Raw genomic sequence first — 25419 nt, 5'->3', positions numbered from 1 at the left:
GTAGTAGTAGTAGTAGTAGTAGTAGTAGTAGTAGTAGTAGTAGTAGTAGTAGTGGTAGTAGTACTAGTAGTAGTAGTAGTAGTAGTAGTAGTAGTAGTAGTAGTAGTAGTAGTAGTAGTAGTAGTAGTAGTAGTAGTAGTAGTAGTAGAATTAGTAGTAGTAGTAGTAGTTGTAGTACTAATGATTATAATGGTGACTAAAACGTTATTTGACAATATGGATTCCAAATGTATGAATCACTTGTACTATCGTCAAATAACATATAATAATGACAATTTGTTTAGCTGGCCAACGCATAGCAAAGGTATGTCCTAAAACCAGGTTAGGCAAGGCCAGATTTTATACAGTTGGAGAGAAAAAGTTCTGAATATACTTGAACACAATGATAAACCGTTACATCAAATATCTTCAAGACCGGATTCATACCAAATCTGTAGAACTAACATTAATAAATTTTATCAGTCTAGAGTTGTATCTGTGGACATATTTACCACTTCCTCCTTTATGCTTAAAACCTTCCGTGTACGATTGGAAGTGTTTCTTCACTATAACGAACCAAAGTTAATATATTTGTACTTAATATGGGCTCGGAGTATGTATTGTGTAGAACACCTTACCACGAGAATCGCCTTGTTTATGTCTATTATCCTGCGCTGTATTTCGCCATTTGGAGAATGGGGCCGGGGCATGAGAAAGAGGAATTTAACGTTATTTTTGTTATAAGGGGATTTTTGAAAGTTGACAGAAAGAAACATTATTTCTTTATAATTTTTTATGGACTATATAAGTATCAAAACACCGTACACAATAAAGTGTCAATTATGTTTACATTTGACATGCAGTTATTTCTGCAATGGTTAAATTTAATGAGTTTATTGAGTGGAATTTCAGCCAAATTTTATACTCCTTGGCTTTTGGAATGGGGCCTAATATTTGCCCGAACTTGTCGAAAGGCAGCCATGTGTTCAAACCGTTTGAGATCGTTTTTGTTGCCTTTTTAACAAGAATATCGCATCCCTTGACATGCGTTTAAGCACTTATACATGTTTTACTACAGCTTAAGTTGGAAACTTAACAATACAAGAATGCCGGCGCAGACAAAAGTGCCTCCTTGAGTTTTTCACAATATGCCTGCAATTTAATACAATGGTGTTACAAGGAAGAAATTGAGTACAAGTGTTATGGAAATACAGAAAACAGATATTTGTAAACTAAATCATCTGACATTTTCCTGATTTTGAGTTATATATGGCCTCGTCCGATAAAAAATGTTGTGTCACAATAAACCAGGCCAGGCCAGCTTTTAGAACACGCCTGAAGCTAATGATATATTTGGCAGTGTTGAAAAAAGTTGTTCATTCAAACTGACCTATACCATGAAAACCATCTTTGAAATCCTTCGTAAACTTGGCCTTATTAAGTGGCATGCTATAATAAAAAGTCATTTGTTCTAATTTCAGGTCACATGCGGTGCTTAAATTTTCCTGAGCTGGGGCATTGTAGTATTAAACGACATGAAGCTAAGCATTATCTGACCTACATTTCTACTGAATGTTAACCGAGTTTTGCCTGTTAACATTTATATGAAAATAGTCTTGATTCAGAAGATTGCAATAGTGACTTCCCCCATTTACTGAAATTGCTTTGATAAAATAATATTCCCCTGGCTTCAAGACATTCCAATGACAAAATTGCAATGCTGTTGCATATGAACATTTCCAAGCGTCTATAATAAGCCATGATATAAAAAAATAAACACATAGTCATCAAGGTCAATATATAGCTACTGCAAACAACTGCAGAACAACAACACATACGTCACCAGAAGTGTTTATGCTCATAGAATATTCAATGTCGGTTAGCAACTGTTTGTATTACATCAGCCAGTCTATTTACGCCATTTCTACTTCTCGTGTAATTTGCCAATCATGTTTTATAATACTTTAATTTGTGTAGGCGATGTGGTGATACAACTGCTGGAACTGGGTTTGTTTATATACTGTTTACATGCAAGTATCTACACCTTTCACTAGAACATTTTGATATATGTAATGTATTAAAGATGAACCTTATTCATGTACATTCAGCTGACATACTGCAATATTGGTCAGTACAAGAAACGTCTGGGATAACACAGTAAATAACACAGCAGGATCGCATGCAAAGTGGTATTAACAAATGATAATGGCAATTGTTTTACTTCTTTTAAATTCCACGGTGATTTTATGGACTGATAAGGCCTTTTCTCAAAATGAATAGTTTGGAAGGCAAATTACCTGGATTAATAAGTGCTTTGGCAAAAATAATTTGTATTTGCTTATGTTTTTTACATTCAAACTGTCTGTACGATCAAAGCAGATAAACTCATACGCTATCAACCCACAAATCTATCATACCAGTTTAAATTTGTAAATTCTTGTGAACTCATTCCATTAACTAACATATAATGGCTTCGATATTTAAAAAAACAACAACAAGAAATAAGGAAAATCATCACTCTCTAAGATAAATGAGTATAATAATGCATACAAAGCTATAAATGGTTTAATTACGCAATTTAAAAGACACGTTTCATTTTAATATAACTGTTATTTTTATGCGTCATTGAGACAAACCTCTTATTTTATAACTAACTGTACAATACAAATATAGATATGGACGAGTACACCAATAAGAACCAAGCTAAGAAAGACAAATACGACGAGCCATTAATAATTTTATGATTTAGGTAATGAGGCATACTGACAGTATTCTGATAATTCCGCATCTGCATTCAGCTTGTTGTTGTTTTATTTTGTTCAAATATAAAGTGGGTAATACATATAGCCTTTGTATATGCATTTGTGAATCATTTATGATCAATTTAATCCAAGCCTTCATACCTTGAAGGAAAAGGCAAAATTACTTATAAAAACAAAAACAATCATATTTTTAGTAATCGTTGGGATCATCGTCTTTGAACAGTCAGACATTAAGTTAAAGTTAATCGTTGTTTACATCGCCTATTAACGGTCAGTAAAACAGTTTAAAGTAAAACGTTATGAACGGTCAATGATACAGTTTTAGATAAACTGTCTTTGTTACCGCCTTTGAACGGTCAACTATTCAGTTCTAGATTAACTGTCTTTGTTACAGCTTAAGAACGGTCAGCTATACAGTTTTAGGTTATTGTCTTTGTTACCGCATATGAACGGTCAGCTATACAGTTTTAGGTTAACTGTCTTTGTTACCGCCTATGAACGGTCAGCTATACAGTTTTAGGTTAACTGTCTTTGTTACGGCATAAGAACGGTCAGCAGTACAGTTTTAGGTTAACTGTCTTTGTTACGGCATAAGAACGGTCAGCAGTACAGTTTTAGGTTAACTGTCTTTGTTACGGCCTATGAGCGGTCAGCTATACAGTTTTAGGTTAACTCTCTTTGTTACCGCCTATGAACGGTCAGCAGTACAGTTTTAGGTAAACTGTCTTTGTTACAGCATAAGAACGGTCAGCTATACAGTTTTAGGTTAACTGTCTTTGTTACGGCATATGAACGGTCAGCTATTCAGTTTTAGGTTATTGTCTTTGTTACGGCATATGAACGGTCAGCTATTCAGTTTTAGGTTATTGTCTTTGTTACGGCCTATGAACGGTCAGCTATACAGTTTTAGGTCAACTGTCTTTGTTACGGCCTATGAATGGTCAGCTATACAGGTTTAGGTTAACTGTCTTTGTTACGGCCTATGAATGGTCAGCTATACAGTTTTAGGTTAACTGTCTTTGTTACGGCCTATGAATGGTCAGCTATACAGTTTTAGGTTAACTGTCTTTGTAACGGCCTATGAATGGTCAGCTATACAGTTTTAGGTTAACTGTCTTTGTTACGGCATAAGAACGGTCAGCTATACAGTTTTAGGTTAACTGTCTTTGTTACGGCCTATGAATGGTCAGCTATTCAGTTTTAGGTTAACTGTCTTTGTTAACGCCTATGAATGGTCAGCTATACAGTTTTAGGTTAACTGGCTTTGTTACAGCCTATGAATGGTCAGCTATACAGTTTTAGGTTAACTGTCTTTGTTACGGCCTATGAATGATCAGCTATACAGTTTTAGGTTAACTGTCTTTGTTACGGCCTATGAACGGTCAGCTATTCCGGTTTAGGTTAACTGTCTTTGTTACGGCATAAGAACGGTCAGCTATACAGTTTTAGGTTAACTGTCTTTGTTACGGCCTATGAATGGTCAACTATACAGTTTTAGGTTAACTGTCGTTTTTACGGCATAAGAACGGTCAGCTATACAGTTTTAGGTTAACTGTCTTTGTTACCGCCTATGAATGGTCAGCTATACAGTTTTAGGTTAACTGGCTTTGTTACAGCCTATGAATGGTCAGCAGTACAGTTTTAGGTTAACTGTCTTTGTTACGGCATAAGAACGGTCAGCTATTCAGTTTTAGGTTAACTGTCTTTGTCACGGCATAAGAATGGTCATCTATACAGTTTAAGGTTAACTGTCTTTGTTATGGCCTATGAATGGTCAGCTATACAGTTTTAGGTTAACTGTCTTTGTTACGGCCTATGAATGGTCAGCTATACAGTTTTAGGTTAACTGTCTTTGTAACGGCCTATGAATGGTCAGCTATACAGTTTTAGGTTAACTGTCTTTGTTACGGCATAAGAAGGGTCAGCTATACAGTTTTAGGTTAACTGTCTTTGTTACGGCCTATGAATGGTCAGCTATACAGTTTTAGGTTAACTGTCTTTTTTACGGCATAAGAACGGTCAGCTATACAGTTTTAGGTTAACTGTCTTTGTTACCGCCTATGAATGGTCAGCTATACAGTTTTAGGTTAACTGGCTTTGTTACAGCCTATGAATGGTCAGCTATACAGTTTTAGGTTAACTGGCTATGTTACAGCCTATGAATGGTCAGCTATACAGTTTTAGGTTAACTGTCTTTGTTACGGCCTATGAGCGGTCAGCTATACAGTTTTAGCTTAAATGTCTTTGTTACCGCCTATGAACGGTCAGCAGTACAGTTTTAGGTTATTGTCTTTGTTACGGCCTATGAACGGTCAGCTATACAGTTTTAGGTTAACTGTCTTTGTTACGGCCTATGAACGGTCAGCTATACAGTTTTAGGTTAACTGTCTTTGTTACGGCCTATGAATGGTCAGCTATACAGTTTTAGGTTAACTGTCTTTGTTACGGCCTATGAATGGTCAGCTATACAGTTTTAGGTTAACTGTCTTTGTAACGGCCTATGAATGGTCAGCTATACAGTTTAAGGTTAACTGTCTTTGTTACGGCATAAGAACGGTCAGCTATACAGTTTTAGGTTAACTGTCTTTGTTACGGCCTATGAATGGTCAGCTATACAGTTTTAGGTTAACTGTCTTTTTTACGGCATAAGAACGGTCAGCTATACAGTTTTAGGTTAACTGTCTTTGTTACCGCCTATGAATGGTCAGCTATACAGTTTTAGGTTAACTGGCTTTGTTACAGCCTATGAATGGTCAGCTATACAGTTTTAGATTAACTGGCTTTGTTACAGCCTATGAATGGTCAGCTATACAGTTTTAGGTTAACTGTCTTTGTTACGGCCTATGAGCGGTCAGCTATACAGTTTTAGGTTAACTGTCTTGTTTCCGCCTATGAACGGTCAGCAGTACAGTTTTAGGTTAACTGTCTTTGTTACAGCATAAGAACGGTCAGCTATACAGTTTTAGGTGAACTGTCTTTGTTACGCATATGAACGGTCAGCTATTCAGTTTTAGGTTATTGTCTTTGTTACGGCATATGAACGGTCAGCTATTCAGTTTTAGGTTATTGTCTTTGTTACGGCCTATGAACGGTCAGCTATACAGTTTTAGGTTAACTGTCTTTGTTACGGCCTATGAATGATCAGCTATACAGTTTTAGGTTAACTGTCTTTGTTACGGCCTATGCATGGTCAGCTATACAGTTTTAGGTTAACTGTCTTTGTTACGGCATAAGAACGGTCAGCTATACAGTTTTAGGTTAACTGTCTTTGTTACGGCCTATGAATGGTCAACTATACAGTTTTAGGTTAACTGTCGTTTTTACGGAATAAGAACGGTCAGCTATACAGTTTTAGGTTAACTGTCTTTGTTACCGCCTATGAACGGTCAGCTATTCAGTTTTAGGTTAACTGTCTTTGTTACGGCCTATGAACGGTCAGCTATACAGTTTTAGGTTAACTGTCTTTGTTACCGCCTATGAACGGTCAGCTATACAGTTTTAGGTTAACTGTCTTTGTTACGGCCTATGAACGGTCAGCTATTCAGTTTAAAGTTATATGTTTTGGTCTCCGCCTATGAACTGTTGGCGATACAGATTAAAGTTAAATATTCGGGTCACCGCCTATGAACGGTCAGCGAAACGGTTTAAAGATAAATGTTGTGGTCACCGCCTCTGAACGGTCAACGATACAGTTTCAGGTTCAATGTTTTTTTTCTTACTGCCTATGAACGGTCAGCAGTACAGTTTAAGGTGAACTGTCCTTGTAACCGCCTATAAACGGTCAGCTATACAGTGTAACGTTAACCGTCTTTGTTGCCGCCTATAAACGGTCAGCTATACAGTGTAACGTTAACTGTCTTTGCTAAAGCCTATAAACGGTCAGCTATAAAGTGTAACGTTAACTGTCTTTGTTGCCGCCTATAAACGGTCAGCTATACAGTTTAAGGTTCAATGTCTTTGTCACCGCCTATAAACGGTCAGCAGTACAATTTTAGTTAAACTGACTTTGTCACCGCCTATGAACGGTCAGCGATAGAGTTTAAGGTTCAATGTCTTTGTTACCGCCTATGTACGGACAGCTATACCGTTTAAGGTTTAATGTCTTTGTTACCGCCTATGTACGGTCAGCTATACCGTTTAAGGTTTAATGTTTTTGTTACCGCCTATAAACGGTCAGCAGTACAGTTTTAGTTTAACTGACTTTGTCACCGCCTATGAACGGTCAGCGATACAGTTTAAAGTTAAATGTTGGGGTCAAGGCCTATGATTGGTCAGCGATACATTTTAAGGTTAAATGATGTTTATCATCATCTGATAGCTTATGGCGATTTCAGCTAACCCAAATAAATCATCGGATAACACCAATTAAAACAGTTTGCATATTTGTTGATATATATATGTTTACCAGTGTCTACTTGTAATTTGAAGAAAACAAACATTATCGGTTAGTTTAGGTACTCATCGTACACGCAATGTACTGTATAAATATTCCTTAGTTATTGTAAGTGAAATAGCAAATGTATAACACAGCAATGTGACCCAACGTGAACGAGGACAACTTCCACTAAAGTCCAGAATGTGTTACGGTTTTAAATTTATTATTGATTGACATTTTGCAAATCATTTGACAGTAAATAAAACCCGTCCTTAAATGCGCCTAGAGGGTTTCGATTTCGATTAAAGCTTGATGAAGGGGACACAAGTTCCACTTAAATCTTGGAATTGCATTCGTTAGGGAAGGGACAGTGCTCTCCCACTTTTAAGTAGAAATATGATAGTATTACATCAGTAAAGTCAGGTTTACATGGTATGATTAAACTAACTAATACAAATGTACTCTTTATTAAGATTGAATATTTATATCAATTAATATATAACTAAACGTATATTCATAGCTTTCAATTTATATTATTTAGTTATTCTAAATAAGTTGACGAACAATAACCAGATCACATAGATGACAAGCATAAATAACTGAAGGTTCATTTAAAACCGCAGTCAAAACTAGTCATTTATTATTGAAGTAATTTGCGCATGAGTGTAACATTTAGTACTTATACACTTATCATAAAAATTTAAAAATGTTTTGCGTATGTTTAGCTGTTCATTGTTATACTCAAACAAAACTCCACAGCTATACTCACACAAACACCAACGATATACCTCACACTAACACCACAGATATACCTCAAATATATACCTCACATAGAACACCAAAAGATAAACCTCACACATAACCTAACAGACGTACCACACACGAAATACCATAGTTATACCACACACACAACAGCATATAAATACAGCAAACAAAGAAGTATAGCAATACCACACACACCATACAACAGACATACCACATATAAAATATCACATACAAAACAGCTCAGACATTGCACATACAATCCACCACAGACATACCATGTACAATTAAGTACATATTTAATATACACACAAAACAACATACATACTATACACAAAACACCACAGTCATACCACAAACATAACACGACAGACATACCATATACAAAAGTCCCACAGATGTGCCACATACAAATTATCATAGACATACCACACACAAATCGCAACAATCAACTCACATACAAAACAACACAGATGTACCACATACAAAATACCTAAAATACCAAATACAGCATAGACATAACACTCGCAGCGCAGACATGCAACAAACAAAAACACACTGACTTAGCACACACAAACTGCACTTGCATAAAAAACAACACACAAACACTGACATACCACACACAAAAAAAACACACTGACATTCCACACGGAAAACACAACATACTTACCACCTACAAAACACCACATATATTAAGTACCCTTGTTCCATCCGTGTATAATTATGTTGTTTTCAAAACAAAAACTGTAATGAGGCCTTTTGTTTAAAACTTGCTACCATACGAGTAAATACGAACCTTTCATGGAACAAAGAAGTGTGCATTTATAAAACATACCGACGTACTGTGGATGTGTATTGATGAACTTCGGGTTCTAATTACGGAAAGTATAATGACGAGGTAAGTATGTAGTGTCGGGTGAAAAAAATATCAATTAACAATGTTGTAATAAAGCAAATGATTTTGTTCTGTTCTGAAAGAAATGTCAAGAAACGTTACACTATAAGACATAACTTTTCACCATAATGACATTGCGAGCGAGTCTTTATATATCGTCCTATGCCCCTGTTCTTCATTAAACGTTATAATTTAACACTTTAACACTGCTCATAATGACTTTGCAAGCGAGGCTTAATAAAACGTCCTATGCTCCTGCCTTTCATAAAACCTTACAACATAACTCTCTAAAACTGATCATAATGACATTGTCAGCGAGGCATTATACATAGTCCTATGCTCCTGCTCTTATTTAAACATTACAATTTAACATTTTAACACTGCTCATAATGAGTTTGCGAGCGAGTCTTTATATAACGTCCTGTGCTTCTGCACTTATTTAGACGTTAAACTCTAACACTATAACACTGGGCATACATACATTGTAAGCGAAACTTTATATAACGTGCTATGCTCCTCCCCTAATAAAACATTACACTTTAAAACTACGCCGCTGATCATAATGACTTTGAAGCGAGGCTTTATATTACCCCCTCGATTCTTTTTACTATTACCTCAACACATTTGACTATATCTGATAACACTAGAAATATCAGGATGGAGTTTTTAACCCAATCCCATTGTTGACTGTTAGTGTGTATTATCTACACTTGAAGTCGGTATTAATATTGTTTATGTAGATATACTGTTTTACTCGGCAAATACTATTTGGACAACTTATAATATATGTTTGTTCATGGTACTGACAGCAACTGTTAATAAAATACTGCAATTTATTACTCCATATATATTTTAATGAATGATCAGGTTGTAAAAACGCTGGTATCGGATACATCCATTATATATTCACTCATATAGCTAGGTCATGCAATAGTACATATATTCCTGGCCTGGTACAAGAGTGTTGTACCTCGATATAGAATTAGAAGGCGTGATAACAGACGGACACTAAGCCCTCTAGTAGTGTAACGAACGGATTATAAATTAGTCTAGTCAGTTAATCTGATGTTCCAACACCAGATGGTAGAATATTTCCTTAGTGAGATATTGATGTTGATGTTAGTATAGTTATGCAAATGTATTTCAAGCACTCAGTTCAACACTGGCTCAACTCCTTTTTTATGGAGTTACTTCCGTCTGGCGCTGAACCCTTGAATTACAATGAATGTGTTCCTAGTGGAATTCTCAACCAGGGGTCGTTTCAAGATCTTTGGCAATTAAAGTTGTGAATTTAAGTATCTTAGATTCATATTTCCGTTATTTAGATACGTATTTGTGTGAATTTGACTTATACCAGTTTCAAAAATGAACACAAAGTTGAGTTAATAAAAACAACAACAATATATTTTAACATGTGAGGTTTATATGGACTTAAGATTATTGAAGTTATGAACAAGTTCGTTGAAACGATTCCTGTGTCAAGCAGATAAAATGAAAACTTTAATGGGAGAAAATGTTCTAAGTGAGAAAATGTTCTAAGTGATATTAAATAAGGAAACAGAATGTTTCTGCTCTCACCTTTTGTTTAATAAGTTTGTTCATATTGTGTTGACAATTGTTATAGCCTGGTAAGTATTCTAAAAATTCTAATGTTGCCATAGTAATCATGTTGAGATTTTTGTTATTTTAACAGTTTTACATGTGTGTCCCTCTTTTGAAATACATGTACAGGAGTGATTTATTTTTATGTGCATAAGCTTTTGCACTTAATAAAGCATTATAAAAGGTTGTATTGTATTTGACAAATATGAATTTCAAGAAGCATAAATGGGTCCAGGGTTTTTCCCGTATTCTGTGAAATGGGTAAGGCCCATTTGAATGGTGAAAATACTGACTTTTGTGAAAAATCCAGATTTATTAATTAGATTATTGAAAAATTGCTAGATATGGGGCTTATATTCCATAATTAACTGTGACTTGTACCTAAAAACATGTATAGGAAATAATTATTAATAGTCCGTCGATAAAAGATGTGAAACATAAGATTTAAAAATTGTGTACTCTCTTCAGTTTTCTTTCTTTCAACGCCAGTTTTGCTCATTGGGGTCTTACTGTAAATTTTAAGTCATCATGAATATGACATCTTTGTTTCCTGTGACTAAAACATGTTGTTTTAGGGCCATGGCATATTTAATGTAATTTCGATTGTTTTTATGAATAAGGTCTTTGATATGATTACAATAACTGATAACTCAAAAAAATCAAAATCAATAGATGGATGTGTACAAGTACATCAAATTATTCTACTAAGCACTTCTCGTCTGTCTGAAATACTGAGCCAAATGAATGGCTTTTTTCCGGTATGTAGGTTTCTCAATTCTAACCTAGCACTAAACATATAATCACTTTTGAATGACGAATGCTCTTGTCACATCAATACCATGATCGAAATGCTTCCAATTTTCACGTTTAACTGAATATAACTGTAAAGACAACTATTTTGTTTTACATTCTTGTTACAGACTGTCAGGGTCTGGCAAATGGCATCAAGCCGAGACTGTCAGGATCCGGCTTAGGGTATCAACCCGGGAATGTCAGGATTCGGCTAAGGTTATCAACCCGAGATTCAGGATCCGGTGAAGGGTATCAACCTCAGACTGTCAGGATCAGGTGAAGGGTATCAACCTGACACTGTTAGGATTTGGCTAAGTGAATCAACATGATATTGTTAGGATTGGCTAAGGGTATAACCTGAGACCGTTAGGACCCGGAGAACCGTATTAATCCGAGACTATCAGGACCCGGCTTAGGTTATCAACCTGATACTGTCAGGATCCGGCTAAGATTATCAACTTGAGACAGTCAGGACCCGGCTAAGGTTATCAACTTAAGACTGTAATGATCCGGCTAAGGTTCTCAACCAGAGACTATCAGGATCCGACTAAGGGTATAACCTTGAGACTGTTATGACTCAGAGAATGGTATGAACCTGAGACAGTCAGGACCCGGCTAAGGTTATCAACTTGAGACAGTAATGATCAGGCTAAGGTTCTCAACCTGAGACAGTCAGGACCCGGCTATGTTGAGAATGGAATGATCCGGCTAAGGTTATCAACCTGACACTGTCAGAAACCAGGCTAAGGTTATCAACCTGAGACTGTCAGGATATGGCTAAGGTTATCAACCCGAGACTATCAGGACCCGACTTAGGGTATGACCCTGAGACTGTTATGACCCAGAGAATGGTATGAACCTGAGACAGTCAGGACCCGGCTAAGGTTATCAATCTGAGACTGTCAGGATCCGGTTAGGGTATCAACCTGAGACTTTCAGGATCAGGTGAAGGATATCAACCTGAGACTGTCAGGACCAGGGAAGGGTATCAACCTGAAACTGTCGGGATCCAGCTAAGGGTATGTCAGATGACTAGCAGATATGTGTTTTCTCATATTTAATGAAAATCAAAAGCAAAGCGTGAGTAGTAAAATCGCACATATTCAAAGTGACATTAAACAAAGAGATATTTCAACCTTAAAACATTTTTGAGTAACATTGCGCAAATAAGCATCTTGAACCTTAAAACACCTTAAGTGACCTTAAACAATGAGGCTCTTAGACCCTTAAACGTTCAAAGTATCATTAAACAAAGATGCATTTTGAACTTGAAAACTATCAAAGTGACTTTATTTAATAAGGCACTTATTGTCTAACAAAACACATATTTAAATCGACATTATATATTGAGGCAAATAGAACGTTTAAAACATTTCAAAATAACATTTAACAAATAGACATTTGACCCTTTAAACCTTTTTGAGTGACATTGCACAACTATGCATTTTAAACCTTAAAACAGTCAAAGGCACTAAGAACTTTGAAACATTCAAAGTGACATTAAATGCAGAGGCACTTAAACCCTCGTTGCTTTGATCCATGGAAAGATAATCGGTGCTCTGATGTATGTGCATTCCTCAATTTTATGGAAAACATGAAGACATATAATTCAATTTCAAGGTCAATTTTAATTAAAACGAAATGCAATTAATTGACACAAACTTTCACCAAGGAAACACCCAATAATGTGACAGAAAATAATTTCATCTTTGTTTAATATAACATAAATTCAAACACATCAAGTATTAGGAACATAACCATTCATATAACGATATAATAATAATAATAATAATAATAATAATAATAATAATAATAATAATAATAATAATAATAATAATAATATGCAAACTTCATGCTAGGTAAAGGAACATTTTCATACTTATTTCAACACGATAATATTAATATGCACATTTCACGCTACTTAAAGGAACATTACCATTGAAATTACAACATGATGAAAATATTATGTACACTTCACGCTAACTTAAGAAAACATTTACTTTCAAATTACAACATGATATCAATACTATGTACACTTCACGTCCGTTAGAGGGACTCTCTCATAACTTGAAACAAAACTATATCCAGTAAATATATTGATATTATAAGTGACGTCACCATCATTAACTATCTACACCATTAATTCTATTGTTTAAATTAACTGCCTTTCGGCAATTGCAAATATTTTTCGATGTACGTAACATGTTGTAATATGTTCGGATTGCGAATCATCGAATATCAATATACATGTATATTAAAAAATGTTTATCTTGTTATTGTTATTAATGGGCAACCATGCCACAAAACAACTTAAATCAACATGTCAGGAAGTGTTTATCTTGTCATTGTTATTAATAGGCCACCAGGCCACAAAACAACCTAAATCAACATGTAAGAAAGTATTTATCTTGTTATTGTTATTAATGGGCCACCAGGCCACAAAACAACTTAAATCAACATGTCAGGAAGTGTTTATCTTGTTATTGTTATTAATGGGCCACCAGGCCACAAAACAACTTAAATCAACATGTCAGGAAGTGTTTATCTTGTTATTGTTATTAATGGGCCACCAGGCCACAAAACAACTTAAATCAACATGTAAGGAAGTGTTTATCTTGTTATTGTTATCAATTGGCCACCTGGCCACAAAACAACCTAAATCAACATGTCAGGAAGTTTTTATCTTGTTATTGTTCTTAATGGGCCACCAGACCACAAAACAATTAAATCAACATGTAAGAAAGTGTTTATCTTGTTATTGTTATTAATGGGCCACCAGACCACAAAACAATTAAATCAACATGTCAGGAAGTGATTATCTTGTTATTGTTATTAATGGGCCACCATGCCACAAAACAACTTAAATCAACATGTAAGAAAGTGTTTATCTTGTTATTGTTATTAATAGGCCACCAGGCCACAAAACAACTTAAATCAACATGTCAGGAAGTGTTTATCTAGTTATTGTTATTAATGGGCCATCAGGCCACAAAAGAACTTAAATCAACATGTAAGAAATTGTTTATCTTGTTATTGTTATTAAATGTTTTATGCATTGTTGTCATTAGCGTTTCAATTTTGACGTTAAAAAAATATTTTGAAAGCTATTGTTACGTTATATGATAAACTGTTTTCGGTTGCGGTCGAGTCGGTCAATTAACATAATAGGTGAGCGATAATCACTTTTTTAAATAAGAAGTATTTCTTTACAGTTCTTGACAGAAATAATGAACTATTGGTGTTAATATAAGTGATGAATTGGTGAACATATGTCATGTTCGGTCTTCACATACTTTAATCAGCCGAACTGCGTTTATACCCCGATAATGACATTAATCCGGCAATTCATTCCTTAAAAAGACTCATATTATATTTTGATATTAAATAGTGTAATAAATATCCAAAGCGAGTGACGAAACGTAAAAAAATTATATCGTTAAAAATGGCTGTGTTTTTGGCGCTGTAAATTTGCAAATAAGTATTAATGCTGTAACTAGAATCTCACTTCCTGGTCATACAATACGATATTTAATAAAATTATTTACTATTTCGTATTGAATAAAGCGAGATTGTCTATATCCTAAAAACATTCTGCCGATGAATTGTGATAAATGATTACTAAAACAAGATTACCAATATAATAAAAAACGATGCAAAATTTCTTCACCTGGATGTATTGGCCACACTAATTCAAATAATTTACCCGCGTGTTGCCTTTTGCAGTCTATGAGAGAGTTTCTAAATGACTTGTAAATTGTTTGAATCACTATCTTCACAAAACACGAACATGTTTGAGTTAGAAATCAATTTGCACATTTCATAGCGTTAGGAAAAGGCAGGTATGTTTATCTTAAATGCTTAAACTAGATGATTGTGTTTAAAACATAGAAAAGTAATAAAACCTGCGATTGTTCCGTGCATTCAGGCTACTGTACGTGCATCTATTGTACCACCAGCCTCCTCCCCAGGTTCGGGCACAGTCCAAGTCCCTTTCGTATGTTGAAAATGGCTGGTGGTTGATATCACCATAATCACCGGTGTTATAGAGGAGATAGGAACCGGACAATGTATATCAGTATCATATCAATAATAGAAAGAGGTTTGAGTGTTGATTAACAATATGGTGATAATATAAACAACTAAACAAGTAGATATTTAAATGTTTACAAATTTGCGCTATAATATCCAACTGTATTAAAACTACATTATAATGGAAGTGAGATAACAGATGTATGAATGAAATCAAATAATGGGCATATCATTACAATGATCTATCCAGACGTATTTGATCTAGCTGTCTACCAAATCCTCCTATCAACTTCAATAATTAACGTACTTCCTGCTGAGTTGATCCTCCTATCAACGTTGAAGTTGTATTGGTCTGGTGGAGAAATATAAAAACCCGAGCACTCGTCGAATCCAGTTGTTCCTTTTGATGAATTCATGTCCATACGTAAGGTCATCTTAGCTCGGCTTGGTATGGAGTAAAGAAGACCCAGACCTGTGAACAAAATATTCATTTAAGTAAAGCCAATGCTATTAGGTTGTGTACACACTAATGATATTTAGGTATATACACGCTAATGATATTGAGGTACGTACACTTTAATGTTATTGAGGTACGTACACTTTAATGAAATTGAGTGTATGAAGTATGTACGCGCTAGTGATATTGAGATATGTACATACTTATGATATTGAAGCATGTACACACTAATGATATTGATGTATGCAAAAAAAAAAGTTTATGAGGTATTTACACGCATATGATTTTGAAATATGTACACACTTATGATATTGAAGCATGTACACACTAATGATATAGATGTATGCAAAAAACTAAGTTTATAAGGTATGTACACACTTATGATATTGAAGCATGTACACTTAAATGATATTCAGGTATGTAAACTAAGTTTGTGAGGTATGTACACACTTATGATATTGAAGCATGTACACACTAATGATATTGAAATATGTACACACTAATGATTTTGAGGTATGTAAACTAAGTTTATGTGGTATGTACACACTTATGATATTGAAATATGTACACACTTTTGATATTGAAGCATGTACACACTAATGATATTGAAGCATGTGCACACTAATGATATTGTATGTAAACTAAGTTTATGAGGTATGTACACACTTATGATATTGAAATATTTACACACTTATGATATTGAAGCATGAGATTTTTGATCAGAAGAGCTGTGACTCTTAATAAGACGGTTTCTCGCAGAATGAGCTATGTCTCTAAATATCTGAGACGGTTTTGCTCGGAATGAGCTGCGTCTCCAAATGAGACGTTTGTCCTTGGAATGAGCTTTGTCTCGGAATGACGGCTTTTTCTCAGAATGAGCGATGACTCTGAATGAGGCGGTTTTGCTCGGAATGAACTGTGTGTCTGAATAAGACGGTTTTGCTCGGAATGAGCTGTGTGTCTGAATGAGACGGTTTTGCTTGCTCGGAATGAACTGTATCTCTCGTTTGGGCATTTCAACCATTCAAGCGATTTGGTGTGCTAAACATTTATAGTTCAATAATATAAATGTACATTAGTTAATAACGTGTATAAAACTAGCGTCATGTTGTGTTTGTAGACGATTTGAATGAACTATTGATCTGATATATTCATCTTTTGAATTCAATTGCTTATACAAATATGTTGTGTTGTACTATTTGAACGTTTTTTGCAATTAACGATTTTACTGACCTCTTTCATAATCGTTTTTTACGTGCAATATTCACTTATAGCGATTCAATATTATGTGGTATAGAAATTCGCTGCAAATTACAAGCATAATTATTTATATATATAAAATAATATGTTAAATATTCTATTGAGAGTATAATGTTAGAAAAAAATATACTTGCTTGCCCGGTATAGGCATTCCCTGTCCAGCCATTATTTTGTGTTTTATAAGGTTAATGAATAAATAATTTATGTTTGTCTGAAAATATTTAAATAAACATAAGTCAGTCTATTAATCACACAGCTATTGCCAATGTCTTTCAAACAAGTTCATCTACAAAGGCTTTAATCACACAGCTATTGCCCATGCCCTTCAAACCAGTTTATCTACAAAGGCTTTAATCACACAGCTATTGCCCATGCCCTTCAAACCAGTTCATCTACAAAGGCTTTAATCACACAGCTATTGCCCATGACCTTCAAACCAGTTCATCTACAAAAGCTTTAATCACACAGCTATTGCCCATGACCTTCAAACCAGTTCATCTACAAAGGCTTCAATCACACAGCTATTGCCCATGCCCTTTAAACAAGTTCATCTACAAAGGCTTCAATCACACAGCTATTGCCCATGCCCTTCAAACACGTTCATCTACAAAGGTTTCAATCACACAGCTATTGCCCATGCCCTTCAAACAAGTTCATCTACAAAGGCTTCAATCACACAGCTATTGCCCATGCCCTTCAGACAAGTTCATCTACAAAGGCTTCAATCACACAGCTATTGCCCATGCCCTTTAAACCAGTTCATCTACAAAGGCTTCAATCACACAGCTATTGCCCATGCCCTTCAAACACGTTCATCTACAAAGGCTTCAATCACACAGCTATTGCCCATGCCCTTTAAACAAGTTCATCTACAAAGGCTTCAATCACACAGCTATTGCCCATGCCCTTCAAACACGTTCATCTACAAAGGCTTCAATCACACAGCTATTGCCCATGCCCTTTAAACAAGTTCATCTACAAAGGCTTCAATCACACAGCTATTGCCCACGCCCTTCAAACAAGTTCATCTACAAAGGCTTCAATCACACAGCTATTGCCGATGACCTTCAAACAAGTTCATCTACAAAGGCTTCACAAAGTGTGCCGCAATTGTAATCATGAAACCTGTGTGTATAATATGGATAACTTAGTACACACATTCCAAAAAAAAACACAACCAGCGAATGTTTTTCTTTTCATGCAGAATAACTGATTTATTATCTGTGAACGACGTCTTATATTACATCACATATTTACTTTAGATTTTGATCGACTGAAAAGAGAAATACAGATGAATATGAAATGAGGTTCCATTATTGAACTCGATGTTGACCGAAGTCCTGAATTGAGTATTCTCAGAATACAATCGGCGGAGATCTTCCATTTGCCTTCGAAAACACAATCGGATGTTAATGAACGTTTCACAATATCAATATTCTTATTATTTAACAAAGTTGCAAGTAGATCGCGTAATAATATCAAGTTAGCAGTTTAACATACGAAATTTACTCTGAGGAATCTTCATCTTCATATACAATAAAACACTGCTCTGGGATTGAGTTTATAAGTGCTATAAAGAATACAAGTTAAAACACTACAAGTAATTAATATTATTAATTTTTTTCTAATTTTATGAGTGATTTATTAATACACATGTTTGAATATGAACTCACAACCTTGGTATATTCGCACAAAATCATTAAGCTCTAATTCTACAAGATGCCACATTTTCTCCACACTACACAGACAAAACAAGCAACGTAAAACTGAACTCACGATATCGTTATATTCGCACATTTCCACTCAAGATAACATGTAATTAGTTACTTCAACTCTCATCTCAAATTAAATATATGAAGGTAATCACCTTTCAACTTCCGTCAATTTGCTAGATGACTAAGAAAGAGTACATCATTAAATGTTGCCTTGATAAATATGCAGATGTGTAGTTTATTTAATTTAAAGCGAGGACCGGCACTTAATTCGCTCTTGTGTATGGAGAATGTTCCTTTAAAACTTAACGTAAAAACTTACCCATCCAAAATTCACCATCCAGTGAGCCAAAACCCTGCTCGTACTCCACAAAACTCCTGTTGAATTCAATAGACCCATCGAATCGTCTTTGAAACACCTACAGATAGAAGTAAGAAGTCAATATTTAAAATCACCTTAATTACAGTCGGTTTTTATATTATAATTTCCGGCCTGAAACAGTATTATTTTTCGCTAGGTACGTTCTTTAAACAATATCATTCATTATCGTTTTATATTTCAAACATCTTAAAAACATCAGTCTATTATGCAATGGTCGAGTGCATTAAACAACATAAGCATTTTCTGTTGATGTCTTAAATACCTTAAACAACAGTATTCCTTAATATTTATAAAAAATGTATGGGACATATATCTTATGAGATTATCGCAATATTTATATAGACACCATCATACTAACCGTCCACCCACCACCATCGGTGTCCATATCGCAGTAAACATCCACTTCCTTGTGCGTGTTCCAGGGCGTGATTCTGTACACACCCGAACCGTGTGACAGGCCCAGTTTTAACACATCACTGCAGTCATCTGAGGAGTATATGATGCCAAAAATGTCTTTATCAAATAGTGAACTGTGATAATGCCACACATAAGAATCCAAGTCCGAGTCTTAGAATAGTATTATATTCAAGGCACATGTTTGGCATTTATTTTAACATTAACACATTTTGTCTACATTGCTAAAGTTATTGGTATAGGAACCATTGAAGCTTACACTATAAAGAAATACAGAGAATCAACAAACGTGTCTTACATTTGAATAAACCAATGATTCTTACATTTGACACTTTGCTGCAAGTTGCATGGGTTTGTTTCAATGTCATGTCCCGGGCACACCTTTCCACCATAAGCAGGAGCTGGATCGGAGCAGGATCGGTTTCTGGTCTCCACGCCGTCACCACAGGACCCAGAACAGGTGCTCCATGTCGACCACAAAGCCCATTGACCATCAACTGTAGGAAAAAACACAATGTTGCATTTTAGAAAGAAGTATTCATGCAATTATTTCTATGGATGGTGGAGTATGGACGATGTATACAATGTTATCGCAGGACACCTCAAAGTTGTTCTATTTCGTTCATTAAACCCATTAGCCATCAACAGAAACACTTAAGTTATGAAATAGTGTCAACTAATGAATCAATACATTTTGATGTTGACATGTGATCATTGTATCTTAGTGTATGTGTATGTGTGTGCGTTCGTAGGTTCGTGCATACGTGCGTGCCTACGTATGCATATTTTGGGTTGTGTGTTAAACAGGATATAACATATTCAATTTAAAATTCCACTGGTCTATTTTACCGCCTTTGTTTACACAATTATAGTCATTTGTTTGTATTTATAAACATGTTGTCATGGCGTAGTGGTTTTCGTCAAAGATTAAGTTCAAAGCTACAACGTAGCAAATGTTACCAATCAAAACTCCTCAGAAAAGTATTGAATGAGGTATTTATATGTGTAACGGTAGCGACCTCGACTATTTACAAAGACGACCACGGGCTGACATTAATTGTTACCGTAACGATGTCGTCAAGAAACAAAGAGGACCCGAGGCGGATCTAAACAGTGACCGTAACGACCAGTTACAAAGAGGACCAGGGGAAATCTTTACTGTGACGGTAACGATATCGTCCAGTAACATAGAGGACACGGACCGGATCTTTACTGTTACGGTAACGAAATAGTCCATTAACACAAAGGACCCGGGCGGGCTTTTAACTGTAACATTAACGATCTCGTCGTATAACACAGAGGCCCGGGCTGGGTCCTTATTGTAACGGTAATGATCTCGCCAAGTTATACAGAGGCCCGGGCCTGATCTTAACTGTAACGATTACGATTCCGTCCAGTTACACAAAGGACCCGGCCTGTATATTTACTATAACGGTAACGACCTCGTCCAGTGACAGAGGACACGGGCCGGAGCTTAACTGAGACGTTAACGATCTTGTCCTATTTAACAATAGGAGATGTTCGTATGGATAGGTATACACTGATGTAGCTTCTCTCACAAATAAAATTAATAACCTATACATTTTATGTGTTTTAAATTATACCGAATTTTGGTAGTTACTATTGAGAGAATATGTATTTAATGAAGTTATCGCAACATACTTACATGGACAAAACTCGCGAATGACGCACTCCTCTGTTTCTGTATCGCCACCAATACAAATGCCATCAGTTAAATGCGGAGGTACATTACATAACCTGTGTCTACTTATTCTGCCTCTGTCACATGACTGAGAACAGTCGGACCATGCAGACCAGTCACTCCAGGATATGTGAACTAGATATAGAAAAGTGAAAACCATATTAAACGTCAGTATTTAGAAATTATTTTTTAAAAAGTCAATAATTTGAATTGCCAGGCCTGATTGACGACAAAGGCAATTAAAGGTCCGCATCAAAACGGTTTCGACGCCATTTCCTAACAGCTTGCCAGTCATCAAACGTGTCGTTGTCAGTTATGTGACGTGTCGTTTTCAGTCATATGACATATCGTAGTCGTATGTTTTTTGGCAGTAATGTTTTTCTTGTTAGCGGTCCTGGACATGATCTTTTGTGCATACCTCATTCGTTTAAAACAATCGTTTACAAATCGCCAAATGGCTTGTGATGGCTAGAGCAATTTTAGAAATGTAGAAACACCAACACGACTTAATTGTAACAGAAGCTGCAGATGAAGCTGAAACTTAGCATCATCTTATTAAACTCTACGATAGGTATATAAAATAAAGTTATGGCATGTAAACTTTTATTTCGAGTGAATTATACGACACAAAACATTGATCGTTGCACTAGTTATCAAACACAGTAATTGCATTTTTGATTCGCCTGTAAAATGTACTTATCAACATATTTGTTAACAATAATTACAGGTAGGCATTGTCCGAATATGTAATTGCTTTAAACACAGATAAACTTATCATTCTTACGTTAGCTATGAGTTACTTACGCCCCTGATGGTGACCATAATACCGTCTTTTATTGTAGAACTCTGCTCATTAATGATGCCATAAACTTCGGTTGTTCTGCCTATGAGCTCTTCAACCTTGTTTTCCAGCGTGGTAACAAGAGATTCAAGATTGGAAACTCTCTTAGTTAATGTACCAAGATCTCCTTGTATTGCGTCCAATCTCTGAAACAAGAACAATACCCCTGTTAAATGAAGGTATGGAACTGTAAGATTGCTCATCTAAATCCTTACATTTGACTTTTTTAAGTGCCTAGATGGCGCTTGGGCAGGTGTTTATGGTATTTTCAACAAGCCTCACAAAAGTCAATTTAACCGGAAATATTTTGCCGAAAAACGTTTTAAAAAACTATTTGCAACATTTCAATTGAAATGGCAGAGAAAATTTCATTTAAATTCTTAGTGAGAAAAATATCTGCAAACTGTCAAAGATTTGAAAATCCCGGATAGGAGTTTATGGGGTCAGGAATTGCAAATTGTAAACAATTGTATGTGGCAGTTTTTATTTTTCATGTATTTGACTTAAAGGTTGCACAATGCATACCATAGTGAGTCAACTTTATCGTCTGTGCTGGTGCTTGTATAGATCAGCTATACTTAGCACAGGTATATCATTCCTCTGCATGAGTTATTGTTTATCTGATAAAAAAAAGCCAAAAAAGTGTCCATACCAGGGCATGGATTATTGCGGCTTTAACTGATTTTGTAACGCACAATAGAATCAAAGCCGAAGTTAAAAAGAGGGAGGAGTTGTGTAATATAACAACATATTTATGATATGTCACAAAAACAAACTCTATATTTCAACGTATATATTTTTACCCATAGTGTAGCTCGCAGAAGCTATCGTCCTCGGACAATATCACGTGACAGGTCACTGAAACTACGTTATGACCTCAACACAAATATATGATGATATTCTATACCTAACGACATATTGTAGGTCTATAAAACTGTCGTCCTCGGTTTGTAACACTTGTCTTGTCCGTATAACTACATATTGACCTCAGCAGAAGAATATAAATTAGCAACACTTAAGTATTACCATTCAGTACGACTGTCAAGTATTACCATTTAGTATGACTGTTAAGTATTACCATTTAGTACGACTGTTAAGTATTACCATTTAGTACGATTGTCAAGTATTACCATTTAGTACGACTGATAAGCTAGCGTCCACAGTCACTAACAGGAAAGCTAAAGTAAATATTGACCCCAATAGAAGAACATAGTTCAACATTATCTATCTACTGCTATCTCGATCTTCAGAGAAGCTAGTGTCTTGGGTTAATATCTCGGAAACAGCCAGAAAAGCTACATATTGACCACAACAGAAGTATAGTATTCTAAAGTATAAACTTACCACCTCAACGTTGGACTGAAAGGCTTTCATCAGAGTCATTTGGCCTTCCAATATTGCCAATCTGTCTTCACTAAAACAGGTCGTTACCATCAACGCAATCATAACGATATTTGCACGTAACCATATCATTCTGTAAACATTACATAATATATAAAAAAACATATTGTTTAAACAAGAACAGTATAAGTTGTTTAATGTGAATGAGTCCACATTTTAACAACTATTTCATGGTCTAAATACATAACGACTGCATTATAATGTACACAATTAATTTTGCTGCGTTATACTAAAGTGTACGATTATAAAATATGTTGCTTTTATAATCATGTTTTATTTCAAAAAACCACCATCTCTCCTTTTACGTTAGATCGACCATATTGAAGTTGTTTGAGCGTTACAAATAAGTGTTTAATCCATATGTGCATAAATCCTTTCATATAACAAATAACAATATAGATCACTGTATGACATGCGAATGTTTTTTGTACCATAAATACATATGTTGTCATATTTACATTATTGTTCTATATGTGTATATAAAACAATACTATGTTCACCACAGGGACAAGCTCAGTGACCACAAGTCTCCGAATGCCCTATTCAAGGTATCAGGTTATGGCCAGACAAACACATACACAAGATGCACACAATATACAAAACAACATAGACAAACTACACCTACATCATAAAATAGTTTTTAATTGGTGTTGGGGTCAGTGATAAAGGTACTCGCCAATGTAATGTTTAAACTTGTAAAGACACGTAATACGCGACAATGTTTAAAATACTCGTTTAAATACTAGCTACATCCTTTCACTTTACAAATATTCGTATAAGACAATGGTATGTATAATTGGGCCGTGAGTGATTTGGATGGACTTTACAATAGCGTGTATAGTAGACTGGATAAAAAACCTTAGGCGTCCCTACGAATAAGGCTTGGAAAACGTATACTATATATAACCCCTGGTTTCACAATCTTTACGAACTAAGGAAACTCATTAATTACATGGTTGACTGTTGAATATGGTCCTTAATTACACAAACAATACAAAATAATGAGACGTTTTTGTTACCTTGGTTCGCTGTTGCTTACAGGGCACATGGATTCATAAACATTACAGATTAAGCAGACTTCTATGTTAACTTGGTTGACTGTAATACGGCCCTTAGTTAAACAAACATTACAAACTAAGCAGATTTAGCTGTTACCTGCGTTCAATGTAATACGCCCCCTGGTTTTACAACTAAACAGAATTCTCTGTTACTTTGGTTGGCTGTAATACGGCCCCTGGTTTCACAAACATTCCAACTAAGCAAACTTCTCTGTTACCTTGGTTGGCTGTAATACGGCCCCTGGTTTCACAAACATTCCAACTAAGCAAACTTCTCTGTTACCTTGGTTGGCTGTAACACGGCCCCTGGTTTCACAAACATTCCAACTAAGCAAACTTCTCTGTTACCTTGGTTGGCTGTAATACGGCCCCTGGTTTCACAAACATTCCAACTAAGCAAACTTCTCTGTTACTTTGGTTGGCTGTAATACGGCCCCTGGTTTCACAAACATTCCAACTAAGCAAACTTCTCTGTTACCTTGGTTGGCTGTAACACGGCCCTTGGTTTCACAAACATTACAAACTTAGCAGACTTCTCTTTTACCTTTGTTAACTGTAATACGGCCCCTGGTTTCACATTTATTACAAACAAAGCACACATCTATGTTACCTGGGTTGACTTTTGAATATGGCCCATGGTTTCACAAACTATATAAGCAAAGTAAAACTATCTTTTACCTGGTTTGACTGTTGAATTCGGGCACTTGTTCCACAAGCGTTACTAAGCAGATTATCTGTTACACTGTAAAACAAAACAAATATCAGATGCAGAAGTTAATTTCTATACGGATTTGACAACACAAAATATAAAGACAATTTGGAATATAATCAATATAAACGACGTTAACATAGCTACCATTTTGGAACCAAATTTATCTGATAAATGCAGGGCAAAATAATTCACGAAGAAGCAACAGCAGCGCTTAAAACAATGAAACTGAATAATAATCCTGGACTTGATGGCCATACAGTCCTTTTGGGCTTTAATTGGAAATC

General features: G+C 35.5%; 1 protein-coding gene across 2 annotated transcripts; it reads right to left on the bottom strand.

The window, feature by feature from the left end:
* Positions 1-18921: 18921 nt before the first annotated feature.
* Positions 18922-25174, bottom strand: LOC128240528 (semaphorin-5A-like). Of its 2 annotated transcripts, XR_008262177.1 has the most exons (7): positions 25102-25174; positions 23309-23438; positions 21928-22110; positions 21088-21258; positions 19745-19918; positions 19366-19493; positions 18922-19044 (listed from the first exon to the last, which is right to left on the bottom strand). XR_008262177.1 is itself a non-coding variant. In XM_052957187.1 (4 exons), exons 1-4 carry the CDS (start codon positions 21281-21283, stop codon positions 18931-18933), a joined length of 612 nt encoding a protein of 203 aa, XP_052813147.1. In that variant the 5' UTR covers positions 21284-21681; the 3' UTR covers positions 18922-18930. The 2 variants fall into 2 exon arrangements, 1 of the variants encoding a protein (XP_052813147.1); XM_052957187.1 differs by lacking the exons at positions 21928-22110; positions 23309-23438; positions 25102-25174 and having other exon boundaries at positions 21088-21681.
* Positions 25175-25419: the final 245 nt, after the last annotated feature.

This window comes from Mya arenaria, chromosome 7 (genome assembly GCF_026914265.1).
Source record: "Mya arenaria isolate MELC-2E11 chromosome 7, ASM2691426v1".
In the NCBI taxonomy this organism is placed as follows: Eukaryota; Metazoa; Mollusca; class Bivalvia; order Myida; family Myidae; genus Mya; species Mya arenaria.
The sequence above is the reverse complement of the archived record's forward strand: the minus strand, read 5'-3'. Positions and strand labels throughout refer to the sequence as shown.